Consider the following 13,602-nt stretch of genomic DNA (forward strand, 5'->3'; position numbering starts at 1 on the left):
GGCCACAATGCACTTGAGAGTCAGTCGCCATGGAAAATGGAAACTAAATACATCAGGTCTTTGCTGAAACAACTTGCCACCTGGGACTTGCTCTCCTCCAAAACTAAGGCTGCCATGCCCCTTAAGCTGGATTTAAAAAATTTATTCAACATACCTTAGGAAAATTAAGCTGAAATTAAAAAAATAACTGATGCAAACTTCACAAATATGTATACAAATGTTTGAATAATGTCACTAACATGGTACATAAATATGTATTCAGAGTAACATTTACATATTGGCCGTAATAGCAAGCATACCATTAACAAAAAGTTCATGAAGAAACCACCTGTTCATGTCAGACTCCCAAGGCAAGGAGAGGTATACACCTAGAGATGAGGACCCCCTGACCCCTAAGCAGGAGCCGCTCCAGTGGCACTTCCTAAATCACTGGTGCTCAGCACTGAAGTGAGCCTCGGTGGGCATTGAAGTGCTTATCAAAACAGATGGCTGGGCCCCACCCCAACTTCTGATTCAGTGAGGTGGGGCCCAATAATTTCCGTTCCTGTTAAGTTCCTAATACAATGCTGGTCTGATGGCCACTTTGAGAACCACTGGAGTGCTTGGGGCTGCCATGAAGCCATCAACCCCTGTCCTAAGGTCCCTCCCTCCATATCAAAGAGGAAATACCGCTCCTAACCTGCTCTCTGCCCTGGCTCACCTGACCTTCGGCAGTGGGCTTGGGTGAATATAACAGGTTGCCCCAATGTGCCTACCATTTTTGAACAGGCAGAGTAACAAAAGTGGTAGAATACTCATTCTGGGTTTGAAAACAACTGTGTGAAGGAAAATAAAAGAATGGCAGTGCCTAGCCTGGTGCCATCCATAATCCCTGGTCTCAAGCTTGTAATACTGTCTCAAAAACCCTGGAGGTTCAAACACACTAGTTACTTTTTAGTCAACAGAGGGCCCATGCAGTATTTCCTGACTCCCTGGAGGCATCAACACCGACGGACACAATGCCAGAGCCCTTGCCCTTCCCGGACAGCTGGGAGGCCTTGGGCCAGGCAGCAGTCAAACCCACTTAGGTTCTGATGGAGAAGGCTGCTGCCCAACCTTCCAGCTGAAGCCTCTGGTGGCAAGACCTGCCTTGTAGAGTACTCGTTCCAGGGAAGTGTGCAGTTCTTTGCCATCCCCAGGTCACAACTAACTGCACTGGGATTGCCTGCAGCACCCAGCACGTGCCATCCTTTGGCAGGCCAGATGGGAAGTTTTTATAACTTACCAGAGATTGGGAGGCAGTGTCACGTAGTGCAAAGAAACTGAATTGGAAGGTTTTTTATGCTAGTTTTTGTACGGTTCCTAGCTGGCTGTGTGATAATTTCAGTTTCTGAGCTTCATTTTACCTATCTGTGAATGGGGTGAAGGCAGATACTAGTTGATCTCCAAGATCTTTCCAACTCTGACAATCTTGAATTATATAAAAATGCTATAAAATCCGTGGTATAAAATCCAATTCCCAAGTCAGGAAGAGTCAAGGGGAGTGGGCCTGAGGCACTTGAACCTTGGGCTCTGGCCTGGTGGGGCTGGGATGAAAGGGCTTCCTCTTCGCTGTCTGCTTTCCTACCTGTAGAGGCAACCCCTGGCCCCAGGTGCCAGGGCCCCTCTACATCCAGGCTTAGCGCTCAAGCCCCACCCGCTGACCTCCCCTCTCTCAGGCCTTAAGACCCAAAGAACTAGCCTGGCCATGTGAAGAGCAGGCGCGGGGCCTGGAGAGTCACAGCATGGGGTGTTCGGCATCCTCTCATCCCCTGTCCTCACTCCTTCCTCTAAGTCCTTCCTCCACCACCTCACAGCTTATCTCTGATACACGCATAATAAATAAGACATTTGCACGTAAAGGTGACTGGGACAGATCTCTCCCCGCCCCTCCCCTTTCATATAAAAGCATTAAATACAGTTTCAAAATAAAATACAAAGAGCAAAAAGGGCCTGATCTCGGGGCCACCTGTTCTCCACAGGAGAATGAATCTACACATCCCTCTCGGACCTGCCTGGGAGATGGCGGGGCCCCTTCCCGGCCCCGCCGCGGGGAAGAGAAAGGAGGGCCGAGGCCCGGCCCCAGGCCCTGGGGACTGAGAACGGGTGGCGCATCCACAGCTTCGAGGGGAACTGGGAGGGGACGGGAACGCACCGCCGACGCCGGGACCTCCAGCGCCCCGGGCTCAGACCCACCGAGGCGCCTCAGTGAAGCAGCGGCGCCTGGCGCAGGGGTGCACGGAGGCCTCGGAGCAGAAGAGGAGCAAAGGACAAAGTGCTAATCCCTTTCCAAGATCCCGGGCCGCCGAACGGGCGTAGTGTCCCCAAAGAGGGGGGCGCAGCTCCCCCGGCCCCAGCCCAGCTCCGCCCCGCCCCGAGCCGCCGCCCGCCCGCGGTCCGACGCACCTTCCCCGCCCCGAGGGCTCGCGGGCCCCGCCTCCCGCGCAGGCCCGCGTCCGCATCCAGGCCTCGGGGCGGCGAGAACAGCGGGAAGGCCGAGACAGCCGGCCCGACCCCGGCGCCCCGCCCGCCGGCGTGCAACGCCGCTGAGCCGGGCCCCAGGCCAGGCCGGGAGCCGGCGCGGCCGCCCCGCCCCTCCCGCCCCCCGCCTCGGGGTCCTAATACTGACTGTCGGCGCCCGCATCCCGGACGGGCACCGGGTCGCCTGGCCGGGTGGGGCCGGCGCGGGCCGGGGCTGGAAGCTCTCGGTGCAAACGCCTGCAAGCCGCTGTGGCTCCTCGGGAAACGCGGGGCCCTGCGCGGAGGGCCAGGGCCCGAAGTCCAACTAGCTCCCGGAGCTCCACGGCACCCCACCGATGCCCAGTCTCCGCCCGGCCCGGCCAGCGGGGGGCAGCGGCAGCGCTCGCCCAGGCCAAGGGCCGCCCCCGCCCGGCCCGCGAGTCCGCGGCGCCCGTCACGCCCGACACACCGCGCCCGCTTTGAGGTCCGTGCCGCCGTCTCGGGGCGCCGGGGCGGGCGGCCCGAAGCCCTCGTGGCCGTAGCAGCGCAGCGCCGCCTCCTCGTAGGCCTCCAGGATGGTCTGGCGCTCCTCGGGCGTGAAGTCCATGGAAAAGGGGTGCACCTGCAGGATGTGCCGCTTGATGGTGCTGACCTTGAGCGTGGCCAGCGCGCCCCCGCACACCATGCACACCAGGCCGCGCCGGCTGCCGTCGTAATCCATCAGGTACTCGCCCCGCCAGCGCGGCTGGTAGTTTCGCCGCTGCTCTCGGCTGCGGGGCGGCGGCGGCGGGGGAGGCGGCGGCGGCGGCGGCGGGGGCAAGGGCGGGAAGGCGAGGCCCCCGGGCTCTTGGCCATCCTCGTCGTCTTCCTCTTCCTCGGCAGGCCGCTCTGACGGCTCCCCGGGAGAAAGCGGGGCATCGCCTAGGAAGGGACAAAGGAGCGCGTTGGGGCGGGTGGGCGAAAGCAGCCGCCGCCCCGCGTCTCAGCGTCGGGACCCCCACCCCCTTTGCCCTCCTGTCCCATCCTCCCGTGTCCTCTCCAGCCTTCCGCTCACTGCCCCCTCCTACCCAGGCGCTCCCGACCCGTCCTCTCTGCCGCGGGGCCCTGGCCCCTCTCCCTCGCCACCTGCCCTGGCGCTCCACCAGCTCACCCCACCACTCCTCCTCCTCTGGCTCCTCCTCGTCCCCTCCCCCCTCCTCGGAGGCTGAGGCTGTGCTGGGGGCGGCTGGGTCCTTGGGGGACTCGGGGCAGGGCAGCCCCAGGGCCAGCAGGTGGGCGGCCTTCTCGCTCCACTCCTGGGCGATGAGGGCCTTGATGGGCCCGCTGAGGCGCGTGGAGCCCGGGTGGCGCTGGCGGATGTGCCGCTTGATGGTGCTCATCTTGAGCGAGGCCAGCGAGCCCCCGCACACCATGCACACCAGCCCGCGCCGGCCGCCGTCCAGCTCCATGAGGTACTCCAGTCGCCAGCGCTCCTGGTAGTGGCGGCGGTGGTCGCGGCCCCGCGGCCACCGGCCTGGGCCCCCCACCCTCTCGCCCTCCTCCAGCTCCTCCTCCTTGTCTGCCGGCCCGGGCCTCTCAGGGACACAGCCAGCCTCTTCCTTTACGTCGGGGGGGCTGAGATCCTGAGAGGAGGGGGCTCCAGCAGCGGGGGCCGAGTCCCGGCTTTTTCTGGTCAGGTCCTGGGGGACGAGGTCATCGTCTGTTGGGGAAGGGGTGAGGGAGAGGGGCTCAGCCGGCTGGCTGGGTTGCCCTTACCCACGCAGAGGGGGGGTCCCTCGTTCCTCACCCCAGCCCCAAGCTAGAGGGCGGAGCCAATGTGTGTGTGGGAAGGGAGGGCGAGTGACTCCCTCCCGGTTTTAGCCAGAGCCCACTTTGCAGCCCTTATGTGAGGGAGGGTCTCGCCTGGGACCTCGCACCTGGTGGGGACTGAGTGAGCTCAGACAGTGTTTCAGGCTGGCCACCCCAGGCCTGCAGCAGGGCACTGCGCTGGGGGCCGCTGAGCCCCAGGGAGCTGGGGTGCACCTCCAGCACGTGGGCACGGATGTCGTCCAGGTGCAGGCTGGGCAGTGCCCTGCCACAGGCCATGCACACCAGCCGGTTCCCCCGAGGGTCATAGTCCATGAGACACTCTGCCCGGAACCAGTTCTGCAGGGAGTCCTTCAGCCTCCGTTCCAGGCGCCGAGCCCCAAGCCCCCTGCTGCCCCTGGCCCTCCGGGAGGCTGAGAGGCGCTGACGCCGAGCCCGGGGTGCCACTGGGCCCCCACGTCGCTGGCGCCTGCCGGCCCCGCCAGCTGGGGCTTTGCCTGAAAGGGTTGGAGGGAGGGAAGGAACTGAGATGCTGGCCCTCTGGGGGGGAGCCCCCACCACCACCACAGCCAGGTCCTCCGCAAGCCTCTCCCTCACTGCCTCAGCCCCTGGCCTAGCTGCCGTCCTGTTCCTCTCCCCTCAAGTCTTCAGTTCTCCATCTCCTGACGCTCCTACACACAAACCCTAAGGCCCACCCACTCCTCCCCCAGACCCAGACTCCAGCACCTCTGGACCTCACTGTCCAGCACCCTGCCTCCTGCCTGCCCCTCCAGTCTCGACTCTCCTTGATCCTTGTAAAGCCACAGAACGTCACAGCTGTCTGGGATGCTGGAGACTCCCTCGTCCCGCTGTCCCTCTCCCACTGCTGTACAATAAGGGCAGTAAGCAGACCCCACCCAGGGGAAGTCAGCTAGTTGGCTGAGAAGCCAGGGTTGTCCCCATTTGGCCCCCCTGCCACCCAGGCTCCTGCCTCTCCATGGCCTACATTACCTGGGCCCTTGGGTGGGCAAGCTTGGAGGTTAGCCCCCTCCTCCTCCTCTTCCTCTTCTTCCTCCTCCTCCTCCTCAGCCCCCTGGGCCCCCAGGCCCTCAGCCTCTCCACAGGCCCCCAGCCCCAAGTGGGCGTCCCAGCTGTTGCTGATGACTTCCTTCTCCCGTGGACTCCAATGCAGGGAGTAGGGGTGCTTCTGGCGGATGTGCCGCTTGATGGTGCTGAGCTTGAGCGTGGCCAGGGAGCTGCCGCACACCATGCACACCATGCCGTGCCGGGCAGGGTTGAAGTCCATCAGGTACTCCAGCCGCCAGTGGTCATGGTAGTATCGCCGGTGGTCTCGGCCCGGGATTCGGCTCTTTCCAGGCCTGGAGGCCCGGGCCTCACAGTGGTCTGAGTATTTCCTGCCTGAAGATGCTGGTCCCCTGGCCCTGGAGGAGGGCAGGGGGGCACTCCCCCAGGACCCCAAGGCACCCCCTTCCAGATGAAGATCTTGCCCTGAAGAGGGGGAAAGGGAGACAGTTTTTCAATCTCCGATTTCCAAGGAAAGAACCCAGGGCTTTGATTTTTGCAGCCCGAGAAAGGGAGGAGGGAGGGGTCATTCCGGGGCAGGAAAGGGATGGCAAGAGCAATAAAAGGGATGTGGGAGAGCAGGGAGTCGAAGCAGTGGCCCTTTACAGAGAGCGAGGACCCTTTAAGAGAGGACCAAGAACAAAAGGATGCAGGGCACTGTGCGGGACTAGCTCCGACTTTTTAAAAAATAAGGTGAAGACCAAGGAGGGAGCCGGCTCTGTAAGGCACCCTTTTTGGACAAGAGCTGTCGGGGTAAAGCCAGGAGAGCGGCAAGCTGGGGCGGTTACAGCTGGAGCAGAGCGGGCAGCGGGGCGAGAACAAAGGGGGCATCTGTCTGCATCCAGGGCTGCACACAGGACCCACCCGCCTGAGGCCTGGGCCAGGAGGGCCCCACCCAAAGAGCTTCTTCCTTTTTCCAGTACAGCCTCCTGAGAGTCCCATTTGAGGGGCACTAAGCATTGTCAGTTCCCCAAATGTAGGCAGCCATAGCAGGGATCCCCAGGACAAAGCTGTCAACACCTCCAGGGAAAGGCATTTTTTAGGACCCTGGCCTCCCTAGAGACTCTGAAAGGGGACAGCAGAAGGGCCACCAGAGTGGCTACTGAAAATTCTGTGGCACGGAGTGGCCCCCACCCATGGGAGCCCATTAAGTCTTTCAGGGGATTTGTTTTTTGCTCTGCTAGGGAGCTGGCGACTGCCCAGCAATCAGGGGGTGGGCACCAGAGCAGCCAGGACAGAGCCCACTAACCCAAAGATGTTCCTTTTTGCCAGACAGAGATCCAGAGCAGTCCCCCACCCTACCTACAGTTTGGAACCAATTTTATTTAAGCTGAATAGATAGGTGTGATCACTATCCAAGTGGAGAATCTCAAGACTCAGGAAACAAAAGACAGGATCAGAGAGGGCTCCTGTCACCACTGTTTTTTTGTTTCAATAGCTCCAAAGAAAAAACAGGCTTCAGAGTTAGAGACCTGGGTTCCAATCGACTTCACTGGTACCTTGCTCTGTGACCTCTGATAGGTCATGTGGCTCTCTGGGCCTATGCTCTTTGTCTGCAAAGGCACTGGATAGCTAGCTGGTCTCTAAGCATCCTTCCAGCGCTGGATCTATGCGAGTCTAAAGTGGACTGGCCCTTTAAGAGCCGAAAAAAGAGGAGGAGCCGAGATTCTTTAAAAACAAAAGGGGATGGGGAGAGTTTCTGGGAGGGGAGCTCCGAGCTCAGGGCAGTCTCCCTAGCCCTGACGGACCTTCACGGGTCTTACGGCGCTGACCCTGCAGCTGGGAATGAAGAAACTGTCTCCTTTGAGAGCGAATGGGGAGGACTGGCTGATCCCACTACTGCTGACAAATTGTGGCAAAATTTTCTGAAAAGACGGGAGATAACACGCGGACAGGAGGGGGTGTCAGCCTTTGTGGGGGAGCCCATCCCTTTAAAACGGCCCGCGGTGGGGAAGGTAGGGGCGCGCCCCCGGAGGCTCAAGCTATGCTCTTTCCTAGGGACAACGTGGGGGGGGGGCGGTAAGGAAAAGGGTTCCTATCCCTAAGCAAAAGGACAGGGGCAGCTCGACTGAACACAGCGGAGTTCCCGGCTCCGCTCGTCTCGGGGGAAGTCCCCAAAAGGGACCTACAGTCCTTGCAGACTTTTAAGAGACAGCCGGATAAGGGAGACCACCTGGGAGTCTGAAAGAGAAAGGGGCGGGGGCCGCAAGTCCAACAGCCTAGAGCGCGTGACCAGCCGCGCCCGGCCAGGTCATTGGGGCCCCTGGGGCCGGGCCTCCAAGGCCGGGGCCGCGGGTCCCTTTAAGGGGGAGGGGATCCGCCCGAGCCCCGTGGGCCGACCCCGGGAACTGGGCGGGGGGCTCCCCCGCTGGCCCTGCAGCCGCGATCCGCGCCCGCCAGGTGGCGCCCCCGGCCGCCCTGCCCGTGTCCCCCCCTTTGTTCGGCGGCGGAGAGGGGCCCGGAGCCCGGAGCCGCAGCCCTCCCCTCCCCCATGCCGGGGCCCCCACCCGAGTCGCTGGCCCCAGTCCTTACCGCCGTCGTCCTCCTCGGGCTCCGCGCCGCCGCTCGATCCCGCGGGCGGCAGCCGTCGGCCCCGTGCCGAGGCCGCTGCTGGCCCGGGGCCGCCCCTGCCGCCGCCGCTCCGGCTCCGGTGGTCCCCGCTGGGCTCCATGCGCTGCGCTGTGGAGCGGGGCCCCGGGGCGGCGGGGCGCGGGGCCGCGGAGCCGGTGGCGGCCCGCGCGGGGCGCTCGGTGCGCCGGGCCCCGGGGCGCGGGGCGCATGCACGGGGCAGCCGGCCGCACGGACGGCTGGCTGCTCGCTCGGCGGCGCGGGCTGGACCGGGGTGGGGATTCCTGTCTGGGGGCCCCTGGGGCTCCTTTAAGGGCTCCTGGGTAAATTTAAAGGGGCCGCGCGCTATTTCCTTCTGCCAGCTCGCGGGGGGCTGGGGGGGAGAGGCGGGAGGCGACGAGCAGGGCCGAGTCTCCACAGCCGGTGCCCAACCCGGACGTTAGGAGGACGGACCTCGCCACCGGCGCGGGTCCCCACCGTCGCCTCGGGGGCTCCGGTCCCAGCTCCTGAAGGGTCACCGAGTTGGCAAGGGGCGCCGCGTCCGCTGCGACGCGCTTCCACCCGGGCTCGGCTCGCAGCCGCTGCACCCTCGGGGCATCTCGGCGCACGGGCGCCGGCAGGGGGTCGCCCGGTGAGACTGCCTTCTCCCGCGCAAGCTCGGCGCGGGCCCCAGAGCCGACGCGACTGGCAGGGGCCCCAGATGGCTGCGGCCCCGCGGAGAGGGTGGAGCCGCGGGGGCGGCCGCGCCCCCTCCCGCGGGAGCCGCCCGGGAGCGCTGGAGCGCTGGCTCCTCCATTGGAGGGGCGGACGGACGAAGCTCCTCCGGGGCCGACGGGGGCGGGGACCGCGGCCTCGGAGACTCGCGCCGGGAACTGGGGCGTGCAGGAGACCCGGGAAGAGCTGGCTGTACCCGGGCTCTACCCCGCCGGGCGGAGGGGACCCCCGGATGGAAGCCGGGAGGAGAGGGCGTGCGCCGAGGACTCAGGCTCCTTCCCCCGGAGGCCTGGGGGTGCTAGATGCGGCCCTCGACGCTGCCGCAGACCCTTCACCCAGCCGGGGGAGGCGAAGAACGCTGACCCTGGGCGGGGTGTCGGGTACCTGGGGACGCGCCACCAAGGCTGAGAAGTGCTGGGGCGAACTCTGTCTCTGAGCCTCGGGGTGCCTCGGGCCCCTAGCTCTCTGGAAGCGGAGAGAAGGGACTCATAGAGGCGGGGGGGCGGGGGGGCTGGGGTCCTTCCTCGAGGAGCTGCTGGAGTAGCAGGTGCTCGGTTTGCTTGTGGTTGGTCGCCCACAACAAAGGCAATTCCTAGAAGTCCAAATGACAGGGTGCGGGAGGCCAGGCAGGATCTTATTATCCAGAAGTGGGTCATTCTCTCCGCTAGGGAGGTCCCAGCAATCTGTTAAATTCGCCCTTGACAGATTGGTTCGCTCACCCAGCACCTACTGTGTGTCCCGGGCTCGTGGGCACTGGGCATACAGCAGTGGGCGAGGCAGACCAGCCTGGTACCCGCGGCCTACCAGGTTCACAGGCAGCAGCCCCAGCCCCCCGGAGCCATGGGAAACAGTAAAGGACTTGGAACACAGGAAGTCTGTGGCCTAAGAGTTTGTGTAGAGGCGACGGGCTTAAAATTTCTTCTTCTTTTTTCTTTAATCCTAACCCGAGGACATGCTCTTCCATTGATTTTTTTTTTTTTTTTTTTTTAGAGGGAGAGAGAGAGAAACATCCATGTGAGAGAGAAACATTCATTGGTTGCCTCCCCTGTGCTCCCCAACCAGGACAATGAACCCCTTCGGTGCCTGGGACAAAGCTCCAACCAACCGAGCCACCCAGCCAGGGCATGCTTAAATTTTCTTAAGTTCCTAAAGGTGCCTGTCACCACTGGAAGTGTCCCATTTCTGCCTCACTCCCCATGTTTATTTATAAGACATCACTTGGGTAAACTGAGTCTCCCGCAGCTGTGCCCCCTGCTGCTGGCCTTGCTGTCAGGGTGGAGCTGTACTTCCTCTGGATGACTTCCGAGCAGAGTCCCAGGTACTGATGGTGCGATGAGACGGGGGATTCCTTCACTCATTTATGTCCTTCACTTTCCCTTTGCACCAGGCCCAGGGACACAAAGAGAAATGTAAGACATAGACCTGGCCTTCACAGGATCCTAAGTTTTGGGTTTTTGTTTTTTAATTACAAAGGTAACACACCCTTGGGGCTGGCCACCGTGAGCCACTTTGGTAAATGTCCTTCCAGTTTCTATGTGTATAAATAGGATGATGTTATTCATTACCAAAAGAAAGCTATCAAAGCCACCTGGAGCCATTTTTAACAACCTCTGGCACTCCTCTCTTTGCCCACATCCTGCAGAGCTTCAGGACCGGCTCCAAGACCCACAGTTCCGAAGCATTTCCCACTCACCATCTGATCTTTGCAGCCACCCTGTGAAGATGAAGCTCTGCTTTGCAGATGAGGAACGGGAGACTCAGAATCAAGAGTCCCACCCAAAGCCATTCGTTCATTCATTTCCTTGTCCAATTCTTCAGAAAGCATTGACTGAGTCAGTCCTGAGTGCCTAGCACTGGGCTGGAGATGCAGAGGTTTAAAAAAACATAATCGCCCTGAGGGGGTTCATCCCCCCACTTCCTAGGAGCTCTCCATCTACTGGGTCTGCTGTGGGAAGGGGGGAAACCGTGGTAGTCGGGGCCACATCATGATTTTCATGGACCCTGGGTACTTTCGTTCCATGGGCATCGTCCTCTATAAAAAAAAAAAAAAAGTGATTTAACAAATTTTTGAGGGCCCTACAAAATTCTTTATTTTTTCTGATGTGAGAAAAATAACACATCATCTTTGACCCTTAAAGTTTATTTTTGTCTTCTGATTTCAAAATAAGTTCAAATGTTTTCATGAACCCCTAAAAGTATCAAGTATCGTCGGCTGAAGGCACTGTGCCCTGGTACCCAGTGATTAGCTGGCCTTGATTGCAATACATGGTGATAAGTGCTAAGGGCCGGGCCACCCAACCTGGGAAGGTATTGCTTAAGCAAAGTCTTAAAAGACCAGGAGGTGTTGCCAGGAGGAGAAAGGAGCAAGGGCTTTTCAGGCCAAGGCAAGAGCCTTGGGTGCAGTGCTGAGAGTGTTTGTCCTGGAGGCATGGGGAGTGCCTGGAGCCAGCGTTCAGAGTATTCAGCAGGCAGCCCTGAGAACACAGGGAGGAAGGGGGAAAGACTGTGGACACTGTTCGAGCAGCCCACACCATCAAGAACAATTTTAAGGCAGCAACAGCAGGGCCCCTGGAGAGGAAGCCAAAGATTTGACCAGCGCACACAAGGGGCGCTAGAGAGGGCAACTGGGGGGGGGAATGCCACCTGTGCCCCCCACTGAGCCCTGCACTCTGGCGTCTGCCAGGAGGAAAGGACACCTCACCAACGAGCTATTCGTTAGCTAAACTTGTACCTGAAAGCTGCTTCTACCCAGAGGGAGCATCTTTTTGTAATTAGCACAGAGGGGACCCTTTTATCTAACAAAGGCCCTTGAGAGCTCGCTGTGGTCCTATATTGAGCCACGTTAAGAGGGTAGAATCTACAGGGTGTGGCGCCTGATTGAATATGGTGATCAGAGGAAGGCCAGGCTAAGTCTCAGATTGTCTGGAATGGAGGGACAGGGGTGTAAAAAGAAAAATACACTTGGGGGTGGAGACAGAATGAGGTCACAAGCTGGAAACTTTGGAGCCTGTATGCAACCCAGAAATTCTCATTTTCGCACCTCGCCTCTTCCCCCCCATTCTCTGACTCAGACTCTTAGTCCACTGTGTGGTGCCTCCAGCACGTGGGCTGTTCCCACCCTGCAAGGGCCAGAGTCCCTCCGGGTGGAATCAGAGCCCTTTCCCAGTGCTTTGGTGGCTCCTGGGGCAGTCCCATTAAAGGAAGGGCCTTGCTGATGTCTGGAATAGAGGAGCTGTGAATAGTGTCCCTAAAGGAAGTTTTTAGGGCAGTGTACAAAAACCTCACTAGACCCAAATATGCCACAAATTCCGGATTCAACTTTTCAGTATGTCTCAGAACTATGCAGCTGGTTCTGAAAAGTAGCTTCCAGTGTTCTCCAGAGGGCAGACCTAAACTCTTTCAAAGAACAGAAGTCAGGTAGCCACAGAGCCTGTGAATGTCAAAGGGACTGTGTATGTGGATTGCAAATTAAATCATCCCTTGTAAAATTCCAGAGGAATCCCAAACCTCGATTATCACCAAACTTTGTGTACATGTGTTGGGGGGAAATTTCAACCTCGGTTACTCAGATTTGAAAGTAAAGCAGCCAGCATCATATGTGTTTTTAAATATATTTTTGTTGATTTTAGAGATAGAGAAAGGGAAAGGGAGAGAGAGAGAAACATCAGTGAGAGAGAAATATCTATCGGCTCACTCCTGCACACCCTCTACCAGAGGCCGAGCATGTGCCCTGACCAGGAATAGAGCTGGCGACTTCTCAGTACCTGGGACTGCTCAACCAACTGAGTGGTTGAGTTGGTTGAGGTGATATTTGTTTTTAGAAAAGAGAAAACTGGCAAGCTGTTCCCAGCGTTAATTTAGTCCAGTGTTCAGAGCAGGTGAATAGTGTGTGACATCCTAGGAGGCATAGTCACAGATGGAAAAAGAAGCTATTTGTAAAAAAATATAGCTAGTAATTGGTGAAACAAAGACTTAACCCCCAGCCTACCAATTTCCCAATCCTTGACACTTAAAAACACTGTTAAATTATAAAATATTTCAAACATACAGAAAGAAACCTATTATATATGTATGCATATATACTCAAAGCTCTGTTTTAACAACTCTAAACATTTTGACAGCGGAAGCTCCTACACAAGCCTTTTGGCTCCGTTCTCCCCCCTCCCCACGAAGTGAACCCTTCCTGAAGCTGGTGCTTATCAATCCCATCAAGTTCTGATACTTTTGCTTTCTGCGTATCCATAAACAACATAGATCAATGAATTTTTAAAAAAATAATTCAATGACCTTCATATTTCTAAGTTTTAAATAAATGCTATCACTTGTTAAATTAATTGAGGAGGCCACAAGACTGAAGTGGCTTTAATTTCGAGGCACCTACTAAGCAAACCAAAATCTAAGCTTATAGATACCTCAAGGTGATACCAATCACAGTGAGCCAACTCTGGCTTCAGCTTAGCCAATCAATCATTTCCTTATAGTAGTCCCCCCTTATCCACAGGGGATATGTCCCAAGATGCCAGCAGATGCCTGAAACCTCAGATAGTACTGAACCCTATATATATTTTGTTTTTCTTGTACATAGACATCTACGATAAAGTTTAATTTATAAATTAGGCACATTAAGAAATTAACAATAGCCTGGTCAGGTGTGGCTCAGCTGTTGAGCATCGACCTAGGATCCAGCAGATCGCGGTTCGATTCCCGGTCAGGGCACATGCCCAGGTTGCGGGCTCGATCCCCAGTGGGGGGCGTGCAGGAGGCAGCCGATCAATGACTCTCTCATCGTTGATGTTTCTCTCTCCCTCTCCTTTCCTCTCTCTGAAATCAATAAAGATAGGTATTTTTTAAAAAGATTAACAATAATTAATAATAAAATAGAACAGCCCTGGTCTGTTTGGCTCAGGGTTAGAGCATTGGCCCACAGACTGAAGGGTCCCGGGTTTGATTCCAGCCAAGGGCACGTACCTTGGT

At 58.3% G+C, this 13,602-nt stretch overlaps 1 protein-coding gene across 2 annotated transcripts; it reads right to left on the reverse strand.

Moving 5' to 3' along the window:
• Positions 1-2,835: 2,835 nt before the first annotated feature.
• Positions 2,836-8,090, reverse strand: ZFTA (zinc finger translocation associated). Of its 2 annotated transcripts, XM_081153468.1 has the most exons (5): positions 7,879-8,090; positions 5,275-5,772; positions 4,395-4,781; positions 3,629-4,177; positions 2,836-3,399 (listed from the first exon to the last, which is right to left on the reverse strand). In XM_081153468.1, the coding sequence occupies exons 1-5, from the start codon at positions 8,015-8,017 to the stop codon at positions 2,933-2,935; spliced, it is 2,040 nt and encodes a 679-aa protein (XP_081009594.1). In that variant the 5' UTR covers positions 8,018-8,090; the 3' UTR covers positions 2,836-2,932. The 2 variants fall into 2 exon arrangements, with proteins under 2 accessions (XP_081009594.1, XP_081009595.1); XM_081153469.1 differs by lacking the exons at positions 3,629-4,177; positions 4,395-4,781 and having other exon boundaries at positions 7,879-8,077.
• Between the last annotated feature and the right edge of the window lie 5,512 nt (positions 8,091-13,602).

The sequence above is a fragment of the Miniopterus schreibersii genome (genome assembly GCF_964146895.1).
Source record: "Miniopterus schreibersii genome assembly, chromosome: 12".
Lineage (NCBI taxonomy): Eukaryota > Metazoa > Chordata > Mammalia > Chiroptera > Miniopteridae > Miniopterus > Miniopterus schreibersii.